Source organism: Emiliania huxleyi (genome assembly GCF_000372725.1).
Source record: "Emiliania huxleyi CCMP1516 unplaced genomic scaffold EMIHUscaffold_9, whole genome shotgun sequence".
Lineage (NCBI taxonomy): Eukaryota > Haptophyta > Isochrysidales > Noelaerhabdaceae > Emiliania > Emiliania huxleyi.
The window spans coordinates 1,002,044-1,018,967 of NW_005195301.1; the positions used below are offsets into that span (position 1 = coordinate 1,002,044).

General features: G+C 67.3%; 5 protein-coding genes across 5 annotated transcripts; 4 read left to right on the top strand and 1 right to left on the bottom strand.

The window, feature by feature from the left end:
• Positions 1 to 388: 388 nt before the first annotated feature.
• EMIHUDRAFT_199179 (hypothetical protein) lies at positions 389 to 3,618 on the top strand (the record flags this gene model as incomplete). The annotated part of the gene is made up of 5 exons (XM_005757811.1): positions 389 to 418; positions 685 to 795; positions 3,013 to 3,178; positions 3,361 to 3,416; positions 3,493 to 3,618. 5 exons carry the CDS (start codon positions 389 to 391, stop codon positions 3,616 to 3,618), a joined length of 489 nt encoding a protein of 162 aa, XP_005757868.1.
• Positions 3,619 to 5,193: 1,575 nt separating this feature from the next.
• Positions 5,194 to 5,622, top strand: EMIHUDRAFT_199180 (hypothetical protein; the record flags this gene model as incomplete). The annotated part of the gene is made up of 2 exons (XM_005757812.1): positions 5,194 to 5,259; positions 5,482 to 5,622. The coding sequence occupies 2 exons, from the start codon at positions 5,194 to 5,196 to the stop codon at positions 5,620 to 5,622; spliced, it is 207 nt and encodes a 68-aa protein (XP_005757869.1).
• A 3,025-nt stretch (positions 5,623 to 8,647) lies between these two features.
• EMIHUDRAFT_199182 (hypothetical protein) lies at positions 8,648 to 10,249 on the top strand (the record flags this gene model as incomplete). The annotated part of the gene is made up of 1 exon (XM_005757813.1): positions 8,648 to 10,249. The coding sequence occupies one exon, from the start codon at positions 8,648 to 8,650 to the stop codon at positions 10,247 to 10,249; it is 1,602 nt and encodes a 533-aa protein (XP_005757870.1).
• A 3,022-nt stretch (positions 10,250 to 13,271) lies between these two features.
• Positions 13,272 to 14,207, bottom strand: EMIHUDRAFT_97327 (hypothetical protein; the record flags this gene model as incomplete). The annotated part of the gene is made up of 1 exon (XM_005757814.1): positions 13,272 to 14,207. The coding sequence occupies one exon, from the start codon at positions 14,205 to 14,207 to the stop codon at positions 13,272 to 13,274; it is 936 nt and encodes a 311-aa protein (XP_005757871.1).
• Positions 14,208 to 14,995: 788 nt separating this feature from the next.
• On the top strand, positions 14,996 to 15,350 carry EMIHUDRAFT_199185 (hypothetical protein; the record flags this gene model as incomplete). The annotated part of the gene is made up of 2 exons (XM_005757815.1): positions 14,996 to 15,010; positions 15,045 to 15,350. 2 exons carry the CDS (start codon positions 14,996 to 14,998, stop codon positions 15,348 to 15,350), a joined length of 321 nt encoding a protein of 106 aa, XP_005757872.1.
• Between the last annotated feature and the right edge of the window lie 1,574 nt (positions 15,351 to 16,924).

A 16,924-nucleotide genomic window follows, 5' to 3' on the forward strand; every position in this document is an offset into this window, starting at 1 on the left:
TCCCTTCATCCCCCCGGTTTGGGGCTCATCATGATTATGGGCTTCTTTTTCAGAAGATGCAAACCAACCGCGGTAGGTTTGCATCGATTTTGGCGCGAACGCCCGCCGGCGCCAAAATAGATGCAAACCAACCGCGGTAGGTTTGCATCTATTTTGGCGCGAACGCCCGCCGGCGCCGCCTTTCAGTCTCAGAGCCGCCGTACCCTGGCTGGAAGCCCGGCGAAGCCCAGCTGTGTGGGAAACCAAGAAGAAAGGGGAAGGGCACCTCGTCGCACCTCTTCGATGCCCCAAAAGGGAAAAACATACATCAAAGAGGCCGCCGCTCCCGAATTCTGAGCGCACGAATTCTTCTTACCGGTCGGAGCCGACTCTCTGGCCGGCTGCCAAAATGCTGCCTGGTCGGCCGCCGCTGAAGCGGGTGCGTCGTTTCCCCGACCCACGTGCCCCGGCCGCGGCCGGTGCCTCGGCGCACAGCGCCGCGGGCCGCTCGGGCCGCGCCGAGGACAGCGCCGACGCCCGCCGCTGCCGCTCGCCTGCGCAGCGCCGCCGCTGCCCTGCGGCACTGCCGCCCATCGCCCGGCCCTCACCGTGCCACCGCCCACTCGGATCGCGTCCGACGCCGCCCGCGCCTCTTCCCATAGGCGGGGTGAGCGGCCGGCGGTCGTTTCGCCGGCGGCTGCGGAGAGCGCGTGGCTGCTCCTCGATCCCGGCGAGGACAACGGATCGCCGCTGCGCGGCTGGACCGCGTCTTGCGACGCCGCATGCCGCCGGCTCAAGCCCGTCGATCTACGTGCGGTGCGGCTGCAGTCCGAAGGCGGCGGCGGCGGCGGCGGCGGCGGCGGCGGAGGCGGCGGCGGCGGCGGAGGCGGAGGCGGAGGCGGAGGCGGCGGCGAGCCTGGCAAGCGGGCGGCGGCGCCGCTGCTCGCGCGCGGATGGCCGTCCGACGGCGCGACGCTCGGCGGCACCGTTGCCGACTACGCGGAGATGCTCGATGCGCTCGACGACGCGCTCGACGTCTCCTCGCCGCTGCGCGCCGACCGGTCTCGATGCAGGTGTGCGCGCCTCTCCGACCGCGTAGCAGCAGCCCCCTCCGCTGCGTGGCCAGGAGGCGCGGCGGCATCCCCGCCCGACGGTCTTGTCCACCCCGCCGTGCGGCGTGCGTTGCGAGCAGGTTCTCGTCGCCGCAGCGGCCGACCGTTCGCAGCTTCTCCTCAAGGCTGAGGCCCTCGCCCCTAGATGCGGAGTATCTCCCCATCTCTCCCCGTATCTCCCACAGATCTCGAGGCCTAGATGCGGAGTATCTCCCCATCTCTCCCCGTATCTCCCCATATCTCGACGCGAGCGAGAATCTGCTCTCCGACCTAGAAGCGGAAGACGGACTCGTGTCTCCCAACTCGCGCCCGAGCGGACACGCATTCAGCCGCATTCGGGCGTGTTCCGTTGTGCGCACCGTACTCCTCTCCGTCGTACTCACGCGGTGCTCTGAACACACTGCACAAGACCGTATTCCCGCTCTGATGCTGCTGTATATTTACGCGTAGGCTCTCTGACTTGCCGGAGGCCCTCTGCCGCCTACGTCGGCTGCAGGAGCTGCTGCTCGCGATTAATTAATTAGCTAATCAATTAATTAATTAGTTAATTGGTCGGCTGCAGGAGCTGCTGCTCGCGTGCAACGAGCTTCGCTCGCTGCCGGCGTGGGTCGGTGCGTTGCCGCAGCTACACGTGCTCAGCCTGCAGCACAACCGGCTGCTGTGAACAGCGTCTCTTCACACCTCGAGCCGTGAACAGGTGCTCAACCTGCAGCACAACCGGCTGCTGTGAACAGCGTCTCTTCACACCTCGAGCCGTGAACAGGTGCTCAACCTGCAGCACAACCGGCTGCTGTGAACAGCGTCTCTTCACACCTCGAGCCGTGAACAGGTGCTCAACCTGCAGCACAACCGGCTGCTGTGAACAGCGTCTCTTCACACCTCGAGCCGTGAACAGGTGCTCAACCTGCAGCACAACCGGCTGCTGTGAACAGCGTCTCTTCACACCTCGAGCCGTGAACAGGTGCTCAACCTGCAGCACAACCGGCTGCTGTGAACAGCGTCTCTTCACACCTCGAGCCGTGAACAGGTGCTCAACCTGCAGCACAACCGGCTGCTGTGAACAGCGTCTCTTCACACCTCGAGCCGTGAACAGGTGCTCAACCTGCAGCACAACCGGCTGCTGTGAACAGCGTCTCTTCACACCTCGAGCCGTGAACAGGTGCTCAACCTGCAGCACAACCGGCTGCTGTGAACAGCGCCTCTTCACACCTCGAGCCGTGAACAGGTGCTCAACCTGCAGCACAACCGGCTGCTGTGAACAGCGTCTCTTCACACCTCGAGCCGTGAACAGGTGCTCAACCTGCAGCACAACCGGCTGCTGTGAACAGCGTCTCTTCACACCTCGAGCCGTGAACAGGTGCTCAACCTGCAGCACAACCGGCTGCTGTGAACAGCGTCTCTTCACACCTCGAGCCGTGAACAGGTGCTCAACCTGCAGCACAACCGGCTGCGGCGGCTCCCGGCGGCGGTGCTCCGCATCAGGGGGCTCCATTACCTGCGCTGGGGCGCGCAGAAGCCGTCGGGCGACGCCCCGGAGGAGGAGGAGGAGGCGGAGGAGGCGGAGGAGGAGGAGGAGGCGGAGGAGGCGGCAGGCGTAGCAGCGGCGGTGGAGGCGGAGGAGGCGGAGGAGGCGGCAGGCGTAGCAGCGGCGGCGGTGGAGGCGGAGGAGGCGGAGGAGGCGGAGGAGGCGGAGGAGGCGGCAGGCGTAGCAGCGGCGGTGGAGGCGGAGGAGGCGGAGGAGGCGGCAGGCGTAGCAGCGGCGGCGGTGGAGGCGGAGGAGGCGGAGGAGGCGGCAGGCGTAGCAGCGGCGGAGGAGGCGGAGGAGGCGGAGGAGGCGGCAGGCGTAGCAGCGGCGGTGGAGGCCGGCGCAGCGGAGGCGGCGGCGGCGGCGGCGGAAGCGGCGGTGGCAGTCGGTGATCAGGACGATGCTGCAGCGGACGCAGGAGCGGAGGAGGCAGCCGGCGCGGGCTTCGCATCGCCCAGCCTGACTGTGCTTGAGCTCGAGGCAAACGGCCAGACCGCGCTGCCACCGCTGCACCCGCGCGCGACGGTGCTCACGGCGCTCCTGGCCTCGTACAACCGGCTTGGTGCCGCCCCGCGGATGCCCGACCACCTAGAAGCGGAATACGGATTCTTGCCTCCCAACTAGCGCCCGAGAGGGCCACATATTCCGCTGTCCTCCTCTCCGTTGCATTCACGCGGTGCTCTGAAGACGCCGCACAATACCGTCTTCCCGCCCTGAGGCTGGCGTAAAGGCACGTTAGGCTAGCGCAGCATGGCCATTCGCTCAAGAAGCTCCACCTGGGCTGCAACGGCGTGACTTGCGTGGCGGAGGCGCTGCCCCCACCTCACCGCCTCTGCGGTGTGAACAGCGCCTCTTCACACCTCGAGCCGTGAACAGGTGCTCCCCCACCTCACGCGGCTCACCGAGCTCTGCCTCGAGGGCAACCGGCTCTCGGAGCTGCCCGCGGCGATTGGCCGGCTGGACAAGCTTCGCGAGCTGTGGCTGCACGGTAATCTCCGGTAATCTCGGGTAATCTCGGTAATCTCGGCTGGACAAGCTTCGCGAGCTGTGGCTGCACGGCGCGCGTCGCCTCTGGCCGCCCCTGACGCCGTCCCACGACGCCCCGCCGCGCCGTGCGCGTGCCAACTTGCCCCGCCCCTCCCCCCAACGCCCCTCCCGCCCCTCCGGCCGTCGGCCGTCCGCCACTCGCCGCCCAGACCGCCGCCTTGCATGCCGCCGCCTTGCATGCCGCCGCCCGCCATGCCGACAGCCGCCCCCATCCCTGCCCCACGCACGCCCACTGCGCGCCCTTCCCCCACTCCTCCCGCTCCTCCCTCCCGCTCGCACGCCCGGCTCGCACCGTGTGCCTCGGCCAATCTCGGCCAATCTCGGCCAATCTCGGGTAATCTCGGGTCATCTCGGGTGATCTCGGGGAATCTCGCACGCCCGGCTCACACCGTGTGCCGACTCAGGCAACTTGCTGACTTGCCTCCCCGCGGAGCTGGGTCAGTGCGCATCGCTCACCGTCCTCCAGGCGCACCGCAACCGCCTCGGGTAATCTCGGGTAATCTCGGGTAATCTCGGGTAATCTCGGGTGATCTCGGGTGATCTCGGGTCCTCCGTCCTCCAGGCGCACCACAACCGCCTCGCGGAGCTGCCCGCCGCCCTCGGCGCGCTCCGCCGGCTGCGAGTGTCTGGGAGGTGTCTAGGAGGTGTCGAGGAGGTCTCTGGGAAGTGTCTGATAGGCGCGCTCCCCCGGCTGCAGGGGCTCTACCTCCAGTCCAACAGGCTCGGAGGGTCGCTGGCCGCGCTGCGCCAGAGGGTGCTGCGTCACTTGCCGCTGCAGAACCTCGCCCTCGGCGCCAACGCCTTCGACCTCGCCGAGGCGTCAGAGCTGGCCTCTGAGCTGAGCGGCAGCGCAGCCCGCGCAGTCACCTCCTCCGGCCACTCCGGCGCGGCGCGGATCGGGTTCGGCTGGGACGTGTCGAGGAAGTGTCTAGGAAGTGTCTAGGAAGTGTCTCATAGGCGCGGCGCGGATCGGCCTCGGCTGGAACCGCGGGACGCCGCCTGCGGCGCTGCGCGACGTCCTCACCGACCGTCTCGCGACAACCGACCACTTCTTCGAGCCGATGGCGGCGGGCGTGCGAGGTGACGTCCTCCTCGTCGCCTTCTAGGAGCCTTCGAGGAACCTCGTAGGAGCCTTCGAGGAGCCTTCTAGGAACCTTCTAGGTGACGTCCTCCTCGTCGCCTTCGCCGCCCAGGGCCCCGGCATGCAACAGTGGGCCGCGCCGTGCGCCGCCGCGCGCGCAGCCGGCGTGGCCGTCGACGCGCTCTTCCTCGCCCGACCCGTCAACCTTCTAGGAACCTTCTAGGAACCTTCTAGCAACCTTCTAGGCCCTCTACCTCGCCGACCCGTCGAACTCGTACTACCTGCAGGACCCGGCCGGCGGGTGGGGCGGCTACTTCTAGGAACCTTCTAGGACCCTTCTAGGAACCTTCTAGGACCCGGCCGGCGGGTGGGGCGGCGTACGCTACTTTGAGCGGCTCATCCGAGCCCACACGGCCGGCTACGTGCGCGTCCTCCTCGTCGGCTCCTCGATGGGCGGCACCGCCGCGCTGCTGCACGCGCACCTCGGCCACCGCGCCGTCTCGTTTGGCGCGCGGGTGGACCTGCGCCTGACGTGTCCAGGAAGTGTCCAGGAAGTGTCTAGGAAGTGTCTCATAGGCCCGCGGGTGGACCTGGACCTGACGCACGGCGCGTGCGTGCCGGCCGAGCCCAGGCGCGCGTGCACCGCGCGCGTGCGACACGCCCTCGCGGTGATGCACGCGCGAGGCGGCCGTGCGGCCGTGCACGTCGGCGCGGGCAACGCCGTCGACATGATGCAGGCCCGGCTCGTCGCGCACGCGCCGGGGCTCGCCCTGCATGAGCACGACACCTTCCACCACAACGTGCCCATGTTCCTCGAGCGCGAGGGCCTGCTGGTGCCGCTGCTGAAGCGCGAGCTCCTCGCGCTGCTCCAGGGGTAGTCGTCGCCGCCGGACCACGCTGTAGTGTATGTCGCCGCCGCAAGTACAAGATAGTACGCAGGTAGGATAGCGCCCCTGTGGAACTGTAGACGGGGCCTCGTGTCGTGTGGCCCGAAATGTTTCGCCCATCCGCGGGAAAGCGGTAAGAGCTAGGGAGAGAGTTTACTTTAGCCCCCCGCCCAAGGCGAGTTTTTTGTACAGTGCGTTCACATTAAAGCCGTACGGTGAGCCATCTCGCCCCCCCCCCCCCCCTGGCTTGTGCAAAAAGAATACGCAGGCGTGGGGCTGGAGGGGGGGAGTCGGAGAGGGCCGTGCAGGACGCTGTTGGTTGGAAGTACACTGTCGCGTCGTCCTAGCACGGGGGGGTTTGAGGGGGAGTGCCCGTACCCGTGATGTGGACCGCTAGGTGTAACAGCAGCAACGTCAGTAACCTCGGCTCCTGCGCTCCTCGCCGCCTTTCCTGCTCACTGCCCCTGCGCCCACGCCTCGATCTTCTTGGGCAGCAGCTGGTCCGACGGGTCCTCTCCGTGGCCTAGGCAGCCGCTTTCGCCCTTGCCCCAGGTCAAGACGGCGCCATCGGCGGTGAGGGCGGTGCTGTGGCAGCCTCCAGCCGACACGGCGATGACGCGCTGGGTAGCAAAGGCCTCGACCTTCTTGGGCAGCAGCTGGTTCTGCTGGTCGCCATGGCCAAGCTGGCCAAGGCCTCCAGAGCCCCAGCTCCAGACGGCGCCCTCGGCGGTGAGGGCGAAGTTGTGGAAGTATCCCGCCGACACAGCGACGACGCGCTGCTCAGCAAAAGCCTCGACCTTCTTGGGCAGCAGCTGCTCCTGCTGGTCGCCGTGGCCCAGCCTGCCATGGTGACCATAGCCCCAGCTCCAGACAGCTCCATTGGCGGTGAGGGCGAGGCTGTGCGCGGTTCCAGCCGACACAGCGACGACGCGCTGGCCAGCCAACGCCTCGACCTTCTTCGGCAGCAGCTGGTTCTGCAGGTCGCCGTGGCCCAGCTGGCCCCCGCCTCCGCAGCCCCAGCTCCAGACGGCGCCGTCGGCGGTGAGGGCGAGGCTGTGGGCGATCCCAGCCGATACAGCGACGACGCGCTGGCCAGCAATGGCCTCGACCTTCTTCGGCAGCAGCTGGATCTGCTCGTCGCCGTGGCCCAACCGGCCATGGTGACCAAAGCCCCAGCTCCAGACGTCTCCGTCGCCGGTCAGGGCGAGGCTGTGCTCGCCTCCAGCCGAGACAGCGACGACGCGCTGGCCAGTCAAGGCCTCGATCTTCGTCGGCTGCCACTGATGCTCATGGTCGCCGTGGCCCAGCGCGCCCAAGCCTCCCTGGCCCCAGCTCCAAATGGTGCCGCTGCTGGTGAGGGCGAGACTGTGGTATCCTCCAGCCGACACGCTCACGGCGCGCTCGCCTCGCAGCGGGGAAGGGAGGCGGGTCGGCGTGTTGAGCCGCATCACGCCCTCGCCGTGGCCAAGGAGGCCTGGGGCGTGATTCGGCGCATTGCCGCACGACGAGAGCCGCCCCTCGCCATCGATGAAGACGCTGTGCTGACAGCCTGCCGCCGCCCTCGCCGGCGGGTTGGACTCGCACAGCAGCGCAGAATAGCACAGCCACCGCACGGCGCAGCTCTCGCCCTCTGGCAGCGCCGGCAGCTCGAAGCCGCGCTCTTGCGCCCGCAAGCGGATGCCCTCCAGCGCAAGCGAGGCGTGGAAGAGCAGCGAGACGGCTGCGACGCGAGCGATGTCGGCGGGATCGCAGTGAGAGAGGGCGCGGACGAGGAGCTCCCTGGGGAGGTCGAGGAGGCGGGCGGGCGGCGGCGTGTCTGGCGAGGGAGCGGCGGCGGAGGCGGGGGCGAGGCGGCGCGAGCGGCGGCGCGGCGGGGTGGACATCGCGAAGAAAAGAAATCGCCGCCGCTTCAGTGAAGCGGGTGGAATCAACGGCGCGTCATCCCAAACTAGTTGTCTTCTAGCAAAACCTCCGCGGCCCGGCGCAGCCGCTCCTGTCACCTGTGCTCTCCCTCACATCATCGCCTGAGCAGAGGCACGGGCGAACAAACACAAAGTGAGTGTTAGAGTTGTTTGGTATTGCTAAAAATCTCTCTCTCGGGCGAAGGGACATCGCGATAAAAAGAATTCTTAAGATAAAGCCTCTCTCGCGATAAAAAGAATGGGTAGACGGCATCCGCGATGGGGTATGATGCAACCGGGCGTACGGGGTAGTCGTCACCAAAAAAACTGTGCAGGCCGCCGCCCCTGCCGCCGCCACCGCCGACGCCGCCACCGCGGCAGCGCCGAGGTCGATGCCGCGCGCCAGCTGCGGGCAGAGGCGAGCAATAGGCTCCCAGCAGAGGCACCACGAGCCGACGACCGCCGCGTCGGTGATGGCCGACATGGAAGTGAGGCCGGCGCCGCCGAGCTTGACTGGCAGCCGCGCCTGCTGCAGCGCCGCCCTGCGCTGCGCCGTCGAGCTCAGGCGCCCCGCCGTGAACTTGTCGAACGCCTCGCCGATGAGCCGATCGTGCAGCCGTGCCGCCTCCCGCGTCGCCTCCTCCGGCATAGTGCGGAGGAAGTAGTTGAGGGAGGCGTTTGCGCAAAAGCGATTGAGCGTCATTTGGATCTGGAGCGCGAGGTTGCACCGCCGCGTGTCGTGGAGGCCGCACACGCCCTCCCGCCCCGCCAGCGGCGCCAGCGCACGGCGCACCCGCTCGACGAGGCGGCGCGAGGCCTCAGCGGCGTCGCCCAGGAAGGTCCCGAGCACCTTGATGACGAGCAGGCGCCCGTCGGCGTGGTGGGGCGAGCCGCGAACCGCCGCCGGCAGGAAGGAGAGGTCGCCCGTCGGCGAGTAGACCTCCTGCTTCTTCCGGTTGGACGTGACGCCGCACAAGTCGTCGGTGGCGTCCACGCCCGCCGCAGCCGCAGCGCAGGCCGCCGTCGGCGAGACGTCCAGGCAGTAGGTGTCGTCCAAATACGCGAGGCAAATCGAGTACATTTCTTTATTCAGCCGCCGTGTGCCGCGGCCAAAAATGGGCTGCACTCCCAGCAAGGTGGTGGCCGCCGAGCCGCCGCCGCGCGATGGCCTGCCGGGACCGACTGGCGCACCGCGAAACACGTCGTTCGCGGCTCACGGCCGCTGGCCGGATCGCTTTGCACATGAGAGAGCCAAGATTTGCATTGTCGGTGCTGGCGCATGCGGACTGCTCATGGCACGGAAGCTGCAGAAAATGGGCTACCAGCACGTGCACGTGTACGAGCAGGCCGGCCGCGTGGGCGGCTACGCAACCACAATCGAGGTGGACGGACGCTACTTCGACGTCGCCACCAAGTACATTCCGACCGCGACCGCGCACGGCAAGGGCGCAATCCCGCCCTTTCAGGAGATCATGGACGAGTACCAAGCGAAGCACGGGTTTACGTACGAGAAAACGCCAGGCATCGGGTTCTACTCGTCCGAGGAGAAGGCCCCCTTGACGCTCCCGCCTCAGCTCGAGAAATTCTCCCCGTTGCAGATCGTGCAAGAGCTGATTGCTGGCTTCGACATGGTCTTCAAGCTCTATCACTCGGTGGGTGTCGGCTCAGTGATCGAGGACGGCATCGCACTTCCCGGTGAGACGTGCGAGGAGTGGGCAAAGCGGAACAACTTGGAGGCCTTTGGCATCGTATGTGCGCTCATCCAGGACGCCTTTGGCGCCGGGCCTACCCTCGACGGCTCGGCAGCGTGGCACATGTCATACCGTGAGCACTACATCGTCGCCGGCATCTACAAGGTGCTCCACGGCGCTCTGAATGCCGGCGGCCTGAAAGGGCTGGGGGTGCAGCTCATCACCATGGTCAAGGCGCACCCCGTGCTCAAAGAGCTGCTGGACGAGCAGCTGGACGACTACGTCGTCTTCACCAAGGGCTTTGAGAACTTCTGGAAGCTGATGCATCAGGTCGAGCAGATCAACGTCAGCCTCAATACGGCCGTCACATCGATCGCGCCCGCCGTCGACGGACGTGTGCAGGTGGCGTCCGACAGGGACGGCACGGAAGCCGCCTCGGAGCTGTACGACACGGTCATCGTCACGACGCCGCCAAAGGTGTACGACCGCTTCTTACCGACGGGCCACCCGATGTTGCAGCTCGCTCGCGAGTGCGCGAACGACCAGGGCATCGAGGTGTGGCTGGTACGCGTGGGCAAGTCGTGGGACGCTGCGCGCTTTGGCACGGACGCGGCGGCCTTCATCCTGACCGGGCAGGGGAAACACCTGGCGACCCATGACATGCCGCGCAATGGGAAAGTGTACGCACTTAGCAAGGCGTACGCAGACTCAGACGTGGTGTGCGCGCTAGCGTACAAGGACCCAGCGCTACCTGCGCTGCCCGATGCGCGTGAGGCCAAGGAGAATGTTCTCATCGAGTCGATGCGCACGGATGCGGACCTCGAGGTCACGACGGTGATTGGTGTGTGGGACTTTGCTGTGTGGCCGACGCAGGTGCCCGCTGCCGCTGAAAAGGCTGGCTGGTACACCAAAGTGAAGGAGCTCCAGGGCAAGGACGGCATCTTCTTCCTGGGCGAGCATCTGTTCTCTGCGGGAGTGCAGAGCCCGGCCGACTGCGTCCCTGAGTTTTGCGAGGCGCACTTTTGATTTAGTGACGGTCTGACAACGGCAGCGGTGGCAGCGGCGGCAGCGGCGTGCAAGGAGCGCTGCGAGGGGGCGCGCGCCCAACGCGCGCGTGACGCCGGCCCCGACTCTCTGCGCCGCAATAGCGGCAGAGCCATGCGAAGAGTACGTTCGATAGAACCGTTGGCAAGAGCGATCGCCAAATGTCGTACCGAGTCACTGTGGGATGTGGGAGCTACGTACGATCAGTGGTTTGGCCTTAGTACAGGCAGCGTGACATCCTACTTTCGTACTTGCCGTTTTGAGTATTTGCGGCCCGGACCGCGACCGAGTATTTGGCGCCAAAAAGCGGTTAGTGGTGCACTAACCCCGAGGAAACCCTTCGCGTCACTCCGCATCGCAAACCCTGTATATATGGGACAAAAGCGTTCGGGGAAAAATGAAAAGGGTGGAAAATGTCCCAAAAAGCGTGTCTCGAGTTTGTGGCAGCCCCACAGCCGGCGCGCGCTGCCAGGAAGCACCGCTCGCGTGTCGGCCGCACTCCCTGGCACCCAGTGAGTGCGGCCGACCGACCAGACCGAATAGGCTCGACGCCGCGCTCGCTGTGGGGCTGCCACAAACTCGCCACCGAGCGTGCCACCGAAGGCGTCCCGGCGGAGGTGATGGAGTTTGAGACCTGAGGCTGCGGAGGTGACGCCTGAGGTACCGGCCCGTGCACAGCGACTCAGCCGGCGACCGCCACGGGCTCAGACGAGACTTGTCGACGCGTTCCGGCTCAGCTTCACCGTGGTCATCGGGCGTCTGTCGACGTCACGAGGACCACCCATGCAGCTCGCGGGTTTGAGGTCGCAAGAGCCAAGATGGTGGCGTTTGGACATCCCAGCCATCACACAAGACAGCCTGCAGGTGATGGCGGGACGGCGCAGTGTTTGTGGCACTCGGCAGTAGGCACCCGCGGCACGGCCCCGCTGTCGGCTCTCGCGGGCTGCGGAACCGGCCCTAGAAGGGGACGGTCCGGGCGAGTGTGGCAGGTCCTGCGCTAGTATGGGCACCCTCTATCACAACATTACTGATCCTGGTCATCAGAGCTGCCAGGGGCAGCGTCAGGAGCCGGTAGGAGTCAATCCCCTCATATTTGAGTATTGAGACACATGGACAGGCGATGCCGCGTCCACCCCCGTGACTGTGACTGTTGTGTCTGCCGGTACTACGTGAGCCCCGCGGGTGTAAGGTAAGGTAAGGTAAACTTCCCCGGTGCGCGTGTCGGTACGCCTCTACAACCAAGAGCCTCTTCGAACTCGGCAAGAACCAACGCAGCCTCACATGATCTCAACATCCTTTCCCGCCTCCACACACCACACCACAGCGGCCGTGGCCTCCTCTCCGCCGCCGCCGCCGCGCTTCCGCCACCACCGCTGCCGCGCCCACCGTCGGGCTCGCCCCACCGTGACACCGAACCGAATCCTCTCCTCGTTGAGAGCGCCGCGAGAAGCCTGAGCATCCCCTCCTTGTCCAACTGCGCAGGCTTCTCACTGCCCCGGCGCCCACGTCTCGATCTTCTTTGGCAGCAGCTGGTTCGACAGGTCCTCTCCGTGGCCTAGGCCGCCGTGGCGGCCCTGGCCCCAGGTAAAGACAGCGCCGTCGGCGGCGAGGGCGAGGCTGTGGCGGACCCCAGCCGACACAGCGACGACGCGCTGGCCTGCAAAGGCCTCGACCTTCTTGGGCAGCAGCTGGCGCTGCTCGTCGCCGTGGGCCAATATGCCGCCGGTTCCAAAGCCCCAGCTCCAGACGGCACCGCCGGTGGTGAGGGCGAGGCTGTGCAGGCTCCCAGCCGACACGGCGACGACGCGCTGGCCAGTCAAGGCCTCGACCTTCTTCGGCAGCAGCTGGAGCTGCTGGTCGCCGTGGCCCAGCTGGCCTGAGGCTCCCCGGCCCCAGCTCCAGACGGCGCCGTCGGCGGTGAGGGCGAGGCTGTATTCGCCTCCAGCCGACACAGCGACGACGCGCTGGCCCGCCAAGGCCTCGATCTTCTTGGGCAGCAGCTGGTTCTGCTGGTCGCCGTGTCCTAGCTGGCCGTAGTCTCCATCGCCCCAGCTCCAGAGGGCGCCGTCCGCGGTGAGGGCGAGGCTGTGTTCGCGTCCTGCCGACACGGCGACGACGCGCTGGTCAGCCAAGGCCTCGAGCTTCGTGGGCAGCAGCTGCTGCTGCTGGTCGCCGTGGCCCAGCTGGCCATAGCATCCCTCGCCCCAGCTCCAGACGGCGCCCTCGGCGGTGAGGGCGAGGCTGTGCTGGCCTCCAGCAGACACGGCGATGACGCTCTGGCCAGTCAAGGCCTCGACCTTCTTCGGCAGCAGCTGGTCCTGCTGGTCGCCGTGGCCCAGCGCGCCCAAGCCTCCCTGGCCCCAGCTCCAAATGGTGCCGCTGCTGGTGAGGGCGAGACTGTTGTATCCTCCAGCCGACACGCTCACGGCGCGCTCGCCGCCCAGCGTGGAGGGGAGGCGGGTCGGCGTGTTGAGCCGCGTCACACCCTCGCCGTGGCCGAGTAGCCCTGGGTTGAAGGACGGCGCTAAGCCGCACGACGAGAGCCGCCCCTCGCCGTCAATGAAGACGCTGTGATCCCAGCCTGCCGCCGCCCTCGCCGGCGGGTTGGACTCGTGCAGCAGCGCAGCGAAGCACAGCCACCGCACGGCGCAGCTCTCGCCCTCTGGCAGCGCCGGCAGCTCGAAGTCGCGCTCTTGCGCCCACAAGCGGATGCCCTCCAAAGCGAGAGAGGCGTGGAAGAGCAGCGAGACGGCTGCGGCGCGAGCGATGTCGGCGGGGTCGCAGCGAGAGAGGGCGCGCACGAGGAGCTCCGTGGGGAGGTCGAGCAGGCGGGCGGGCGGCGGCGTGCTCGGCGAGGGAGCGGCGGTGGAGGCGGTGGCGAGGCGGCGCGAGCGGCGGCGCGGCGGGGTGGACATCGCGAGGAAAAGAATTTTACTATACAAGCCCCTCTCACAGCAGACTGGCTCGGACTGGCACTACAAATGGCACAGCAGGCGACGGCCCCTTACGGGTCGTCAAAGAGGCCGGCGTACTCCTCCGGCCGCTCCTCCCCCTCCCAATCCTCCCCGGGCTCTGGCTCCTCCTCCTTCGCCCGCGCCCTCGCCCCCCGCCGGCGGCGATTCCGTGCGGCCGTCGCCCCCTCCCCCTCCCCGCCCCCATCACGGCCGGAGCCGTACCACCCAGCGCGCACGAGGAACGAGGACTGAGCCTCGACCTCGTCCAACCTCACCGCCCTCACGGCGGCGTCGCACGCCTCAGCCCGCGAAGCGCCAGCAGCATGCGCCGCGGCGTACGCCGCGTCGCCTACCGCCTGCCTCGCGAGAGACGCGGCGCGCCACTCGTCCTCCAGCGCCGCCGAGCCCCACACAGGGTCTCCCGCAGACCGGTCCGAGTCGCCATCCGAGCTTAGCTCGCCCTCGCCCTCGCCCTCGCCTCGCGCCTCGCCGCTCCCATCCTGCGGCTGCGCCACGCCCCGCGCCTCGCAGCAGCCCCATCCTCGGCAGAGCCCGCCGCACATGCCATGCGCGACGTATGCCTGGCGCAGGCCAGGCACCTCCCACCGATCGTCAGTGGTGGCGAGATAGGGCGCCGCGCAGCGGCCTGCGTACTGGCCCGCCATCCCGGGCCGCCCGCAGAGGCAGCACGGCTCGACGACGCCGAGCCACTGCTCGACGTTGAGCTGCGCCCAATGCGCCCGCCACCACGCCGCCCCGCCGCGGCGCCGCCAGCTTTCATGTTCCGGATGGTCGGCACTAGGAGAAGAAGAAACCTGAGCGCCTGCTGCGCGCGACTCGAGGTCGAGCGGCTCAATGCGGGCGGTCATGGAGGCCTCACCTTCGAAAAGGGAGGCTATGTGGACCTCTCGGGAACAATCGGGCGACACGGCGCCGCTCTCCTCCCCCTCCGCCGGCGCCGCGCCGCCGGGGAATTCCCCCTCCATTGGGTCTGACCCAATGGTCAGACCCGCCTCCGCGGCCTGCGCCCCCGCAGGCGCCGCGCTCCGCGCGCAGGGTGCGGTCGCCGCTGCGGCCTCCGCCGCCAGCCGCCGCCCCTCCTCGCCGTCCACCACCGCCGCGCTCGTACCAGCGCGGGCGGCGGGGAGGCGGGGTCCAAACTGCTCCTCAGAAGAAGAAGCAGCAGCTGCTGCTGCCTCCTCCTCGCCGGAGGTGTAGCCCTCGCCGCCCTCGGCGCCGAGGCCGCGCGCGCCTCCAGCGGCCGCGCTGCCGAGGAAAAGAAAAAGAAGCGGCAAATAAGAATTTACAACAAAACTCCCTCGCACAACACTGGGCACGGGACTGGACACAGGTACACCACTGGAGCCGCCTAAGCGACTCCCGCGAGGACGGCGAGGCACTTAGCTCCGTGCACTCGACCGCCCTCGCCGCTGGCAAGCTCATTCACAATCTGCTCTGCGATATTGCCGTGTGAAGAACGACTGAGATGCGCTGCTTCTGCAGCCCCAGCCAGCTCTTGGTGGTCCAAGTCACCTCATCGAGGTACTCGGGGCCCGCGTCAGCTTGTTCTGCAGCACGTTGTGCGAGAAAAAGAATTTTACAATTGTGCGAGAAAAAGAATTTTACAACACTGGGAAAAGGAATTTTACAAAGAACTCCCTCGCACAACACTGGGCACGGGACTGGCGCGCACTGGGGGGGCTCTGCCAACAAGATAGCTACATCTTCACGGATGATGAGCCGCCTTCTTCTTCTTTTTTGGCTCCACGACCACATGCTGGGAGTTCAAGTGCTACACTCCGTTCCTCCCCTCCGGCGCGAAGGGCAACGGCTCTGCCCGCTGCGGAGGCGCCTCCCGCGCCGATGGGCACTTCATCGCGCTTGGCAACACCGAGGAGCACCTCTCCGTCGTCGTCCTTGGTCACCCCCAACGGGGTGACCCGGCCACGGAGGAGCAACTGGACCGTGTCAGCGGCGACGGATGGGTGGCAGCGAAGGACGGTGATTACGCTGACGCCCTCTCCAAGGGCCACACGGTCATCCTGACCGAGTCGACCGGAGCATTCTCCGCCGACCTCGATCGCGTCCTCCGCCAACTTGCGAACCCAATGTCAGAGAGATCCTGCTGAACAAGCTCCTCTTGTAGCTCGATCGGTCACAACCGCCACCACCGACGACATCTCCGCGGAGATGATGGAGAGGGGGGACGACACCGCCCGATCTACCCTCCGAGGTCCCTCGGCGGCGTGCACCTCGATCCTGGACCGTGTTTGTTATGACCCCCCCCCATGAGCACACCAGCGAGGGAGGGTGAGACGATCGAGGGGTCCCGTACCATGCGGAATCGACCCTATCCAGTGCTCAAGTGCTCAAGGACCGCACGCGCCAGTGGGTCCATTGACCACACGCCGTATGGCACCTCCCGCGCGTCCACCCGCTCGCACTACACCTTTCACTCCGCCGCCATCTCCGCCGCCATCGTCACCGCCGACGCCCTCACCATTCAGAACTCGGCCGCCGCCCTCGGCTTCGATCGAGCTCACCCTCGACCCTCGCGATCTCGCCCGGCGCTCGTCGGGTCGGCCGCCATCGCGGTCGGCGCCGCCACCTCCTTCCGCCCCCCCCCCCGGGGCCACCGCCGCGCGGCCGCCGACGCGACCGACCCCACCCCCCTTTCCCGACCCCACCCTAAATCCCTATAATGCCCCCTACAGAATGCCCCCCCCCCCCCCCGCAGCGAGGCCCGCGCCGCGCGCGGCGCCACCACCGACTCTACCTCCGACCCCAGGGCCTAGGTAGGCCATGAAATCTAGCCGTGTGTGCTGGCGTCCGGGTCCCAGCGGGTTTTCACGTGACAAGTACACACGGGGTTACACCAATCCTCGCTACCCAACGCGGCCAAAGGATATCCACCTCGAGAACCTCGAGAACACGGGGTTAGGGGGGGGCACCCTTCCCTCCCACGGGAGGGGGAAGGCTGGGGGTGATTTCTCAGATTTTTCCCGCAACCTCCTTCCCCGATAGAGGACTCCTCCCTGAGTCGGCGGATCGAATTTCCACGCGAATTCCCCTCGGGCATCGCTGTGAATGAGCATTCGCAGGCCAGGCCACAGGTGCCAGCGGCACTGGAGAGCTCTCGCTCCCTTCCTCGCCGCCACGCCGACTGGCGGCTCGTCGCGGGCGGCCAGGTGATCGGCTAGAGCCCAGACGTCGGGCTTGGCCTCCGTCGCCGTTCAGATGGACGGCTGTTGGTGGTGCGGGACCACGAACTGGGCGGTGAGGCGGTGAGGCGGTCAACGGGCTGCCCGCCGTGGCTCTAGAGCGAGGAGAAGCGCTCGGGCCGGCGTCTCCGGCGTCGACGTGCATCCATAGGGACTGCGCGGCGGCGGTACGCAAGAAAGCTTCTGCGCTCGCTGCTGAGGAGCTTGCTGCTCCGCCGGCAAGAAGCACGCGCTCCGCTGTCGAGACTGCGCGTCCCGACAGCAAGCGCCCCGCTGTCGGCGGCTGGGCGACGGAGTGTGGGGTTGATACGGCGGTGATACACCCCCCTGACAGCAGCGCCTCGCGGTGTGGGCTGCGAGGTCACTCGAGGTGACCCAGGGGGCGGCGGGGAGCACTCTCCCGCCGGAGCAGCGGGTGATATTCCCGCTACTCGCTCGAGTTTGAGGTGCGCCGCGCCTCGCCTGTGCTGCCTTCCCGGCTG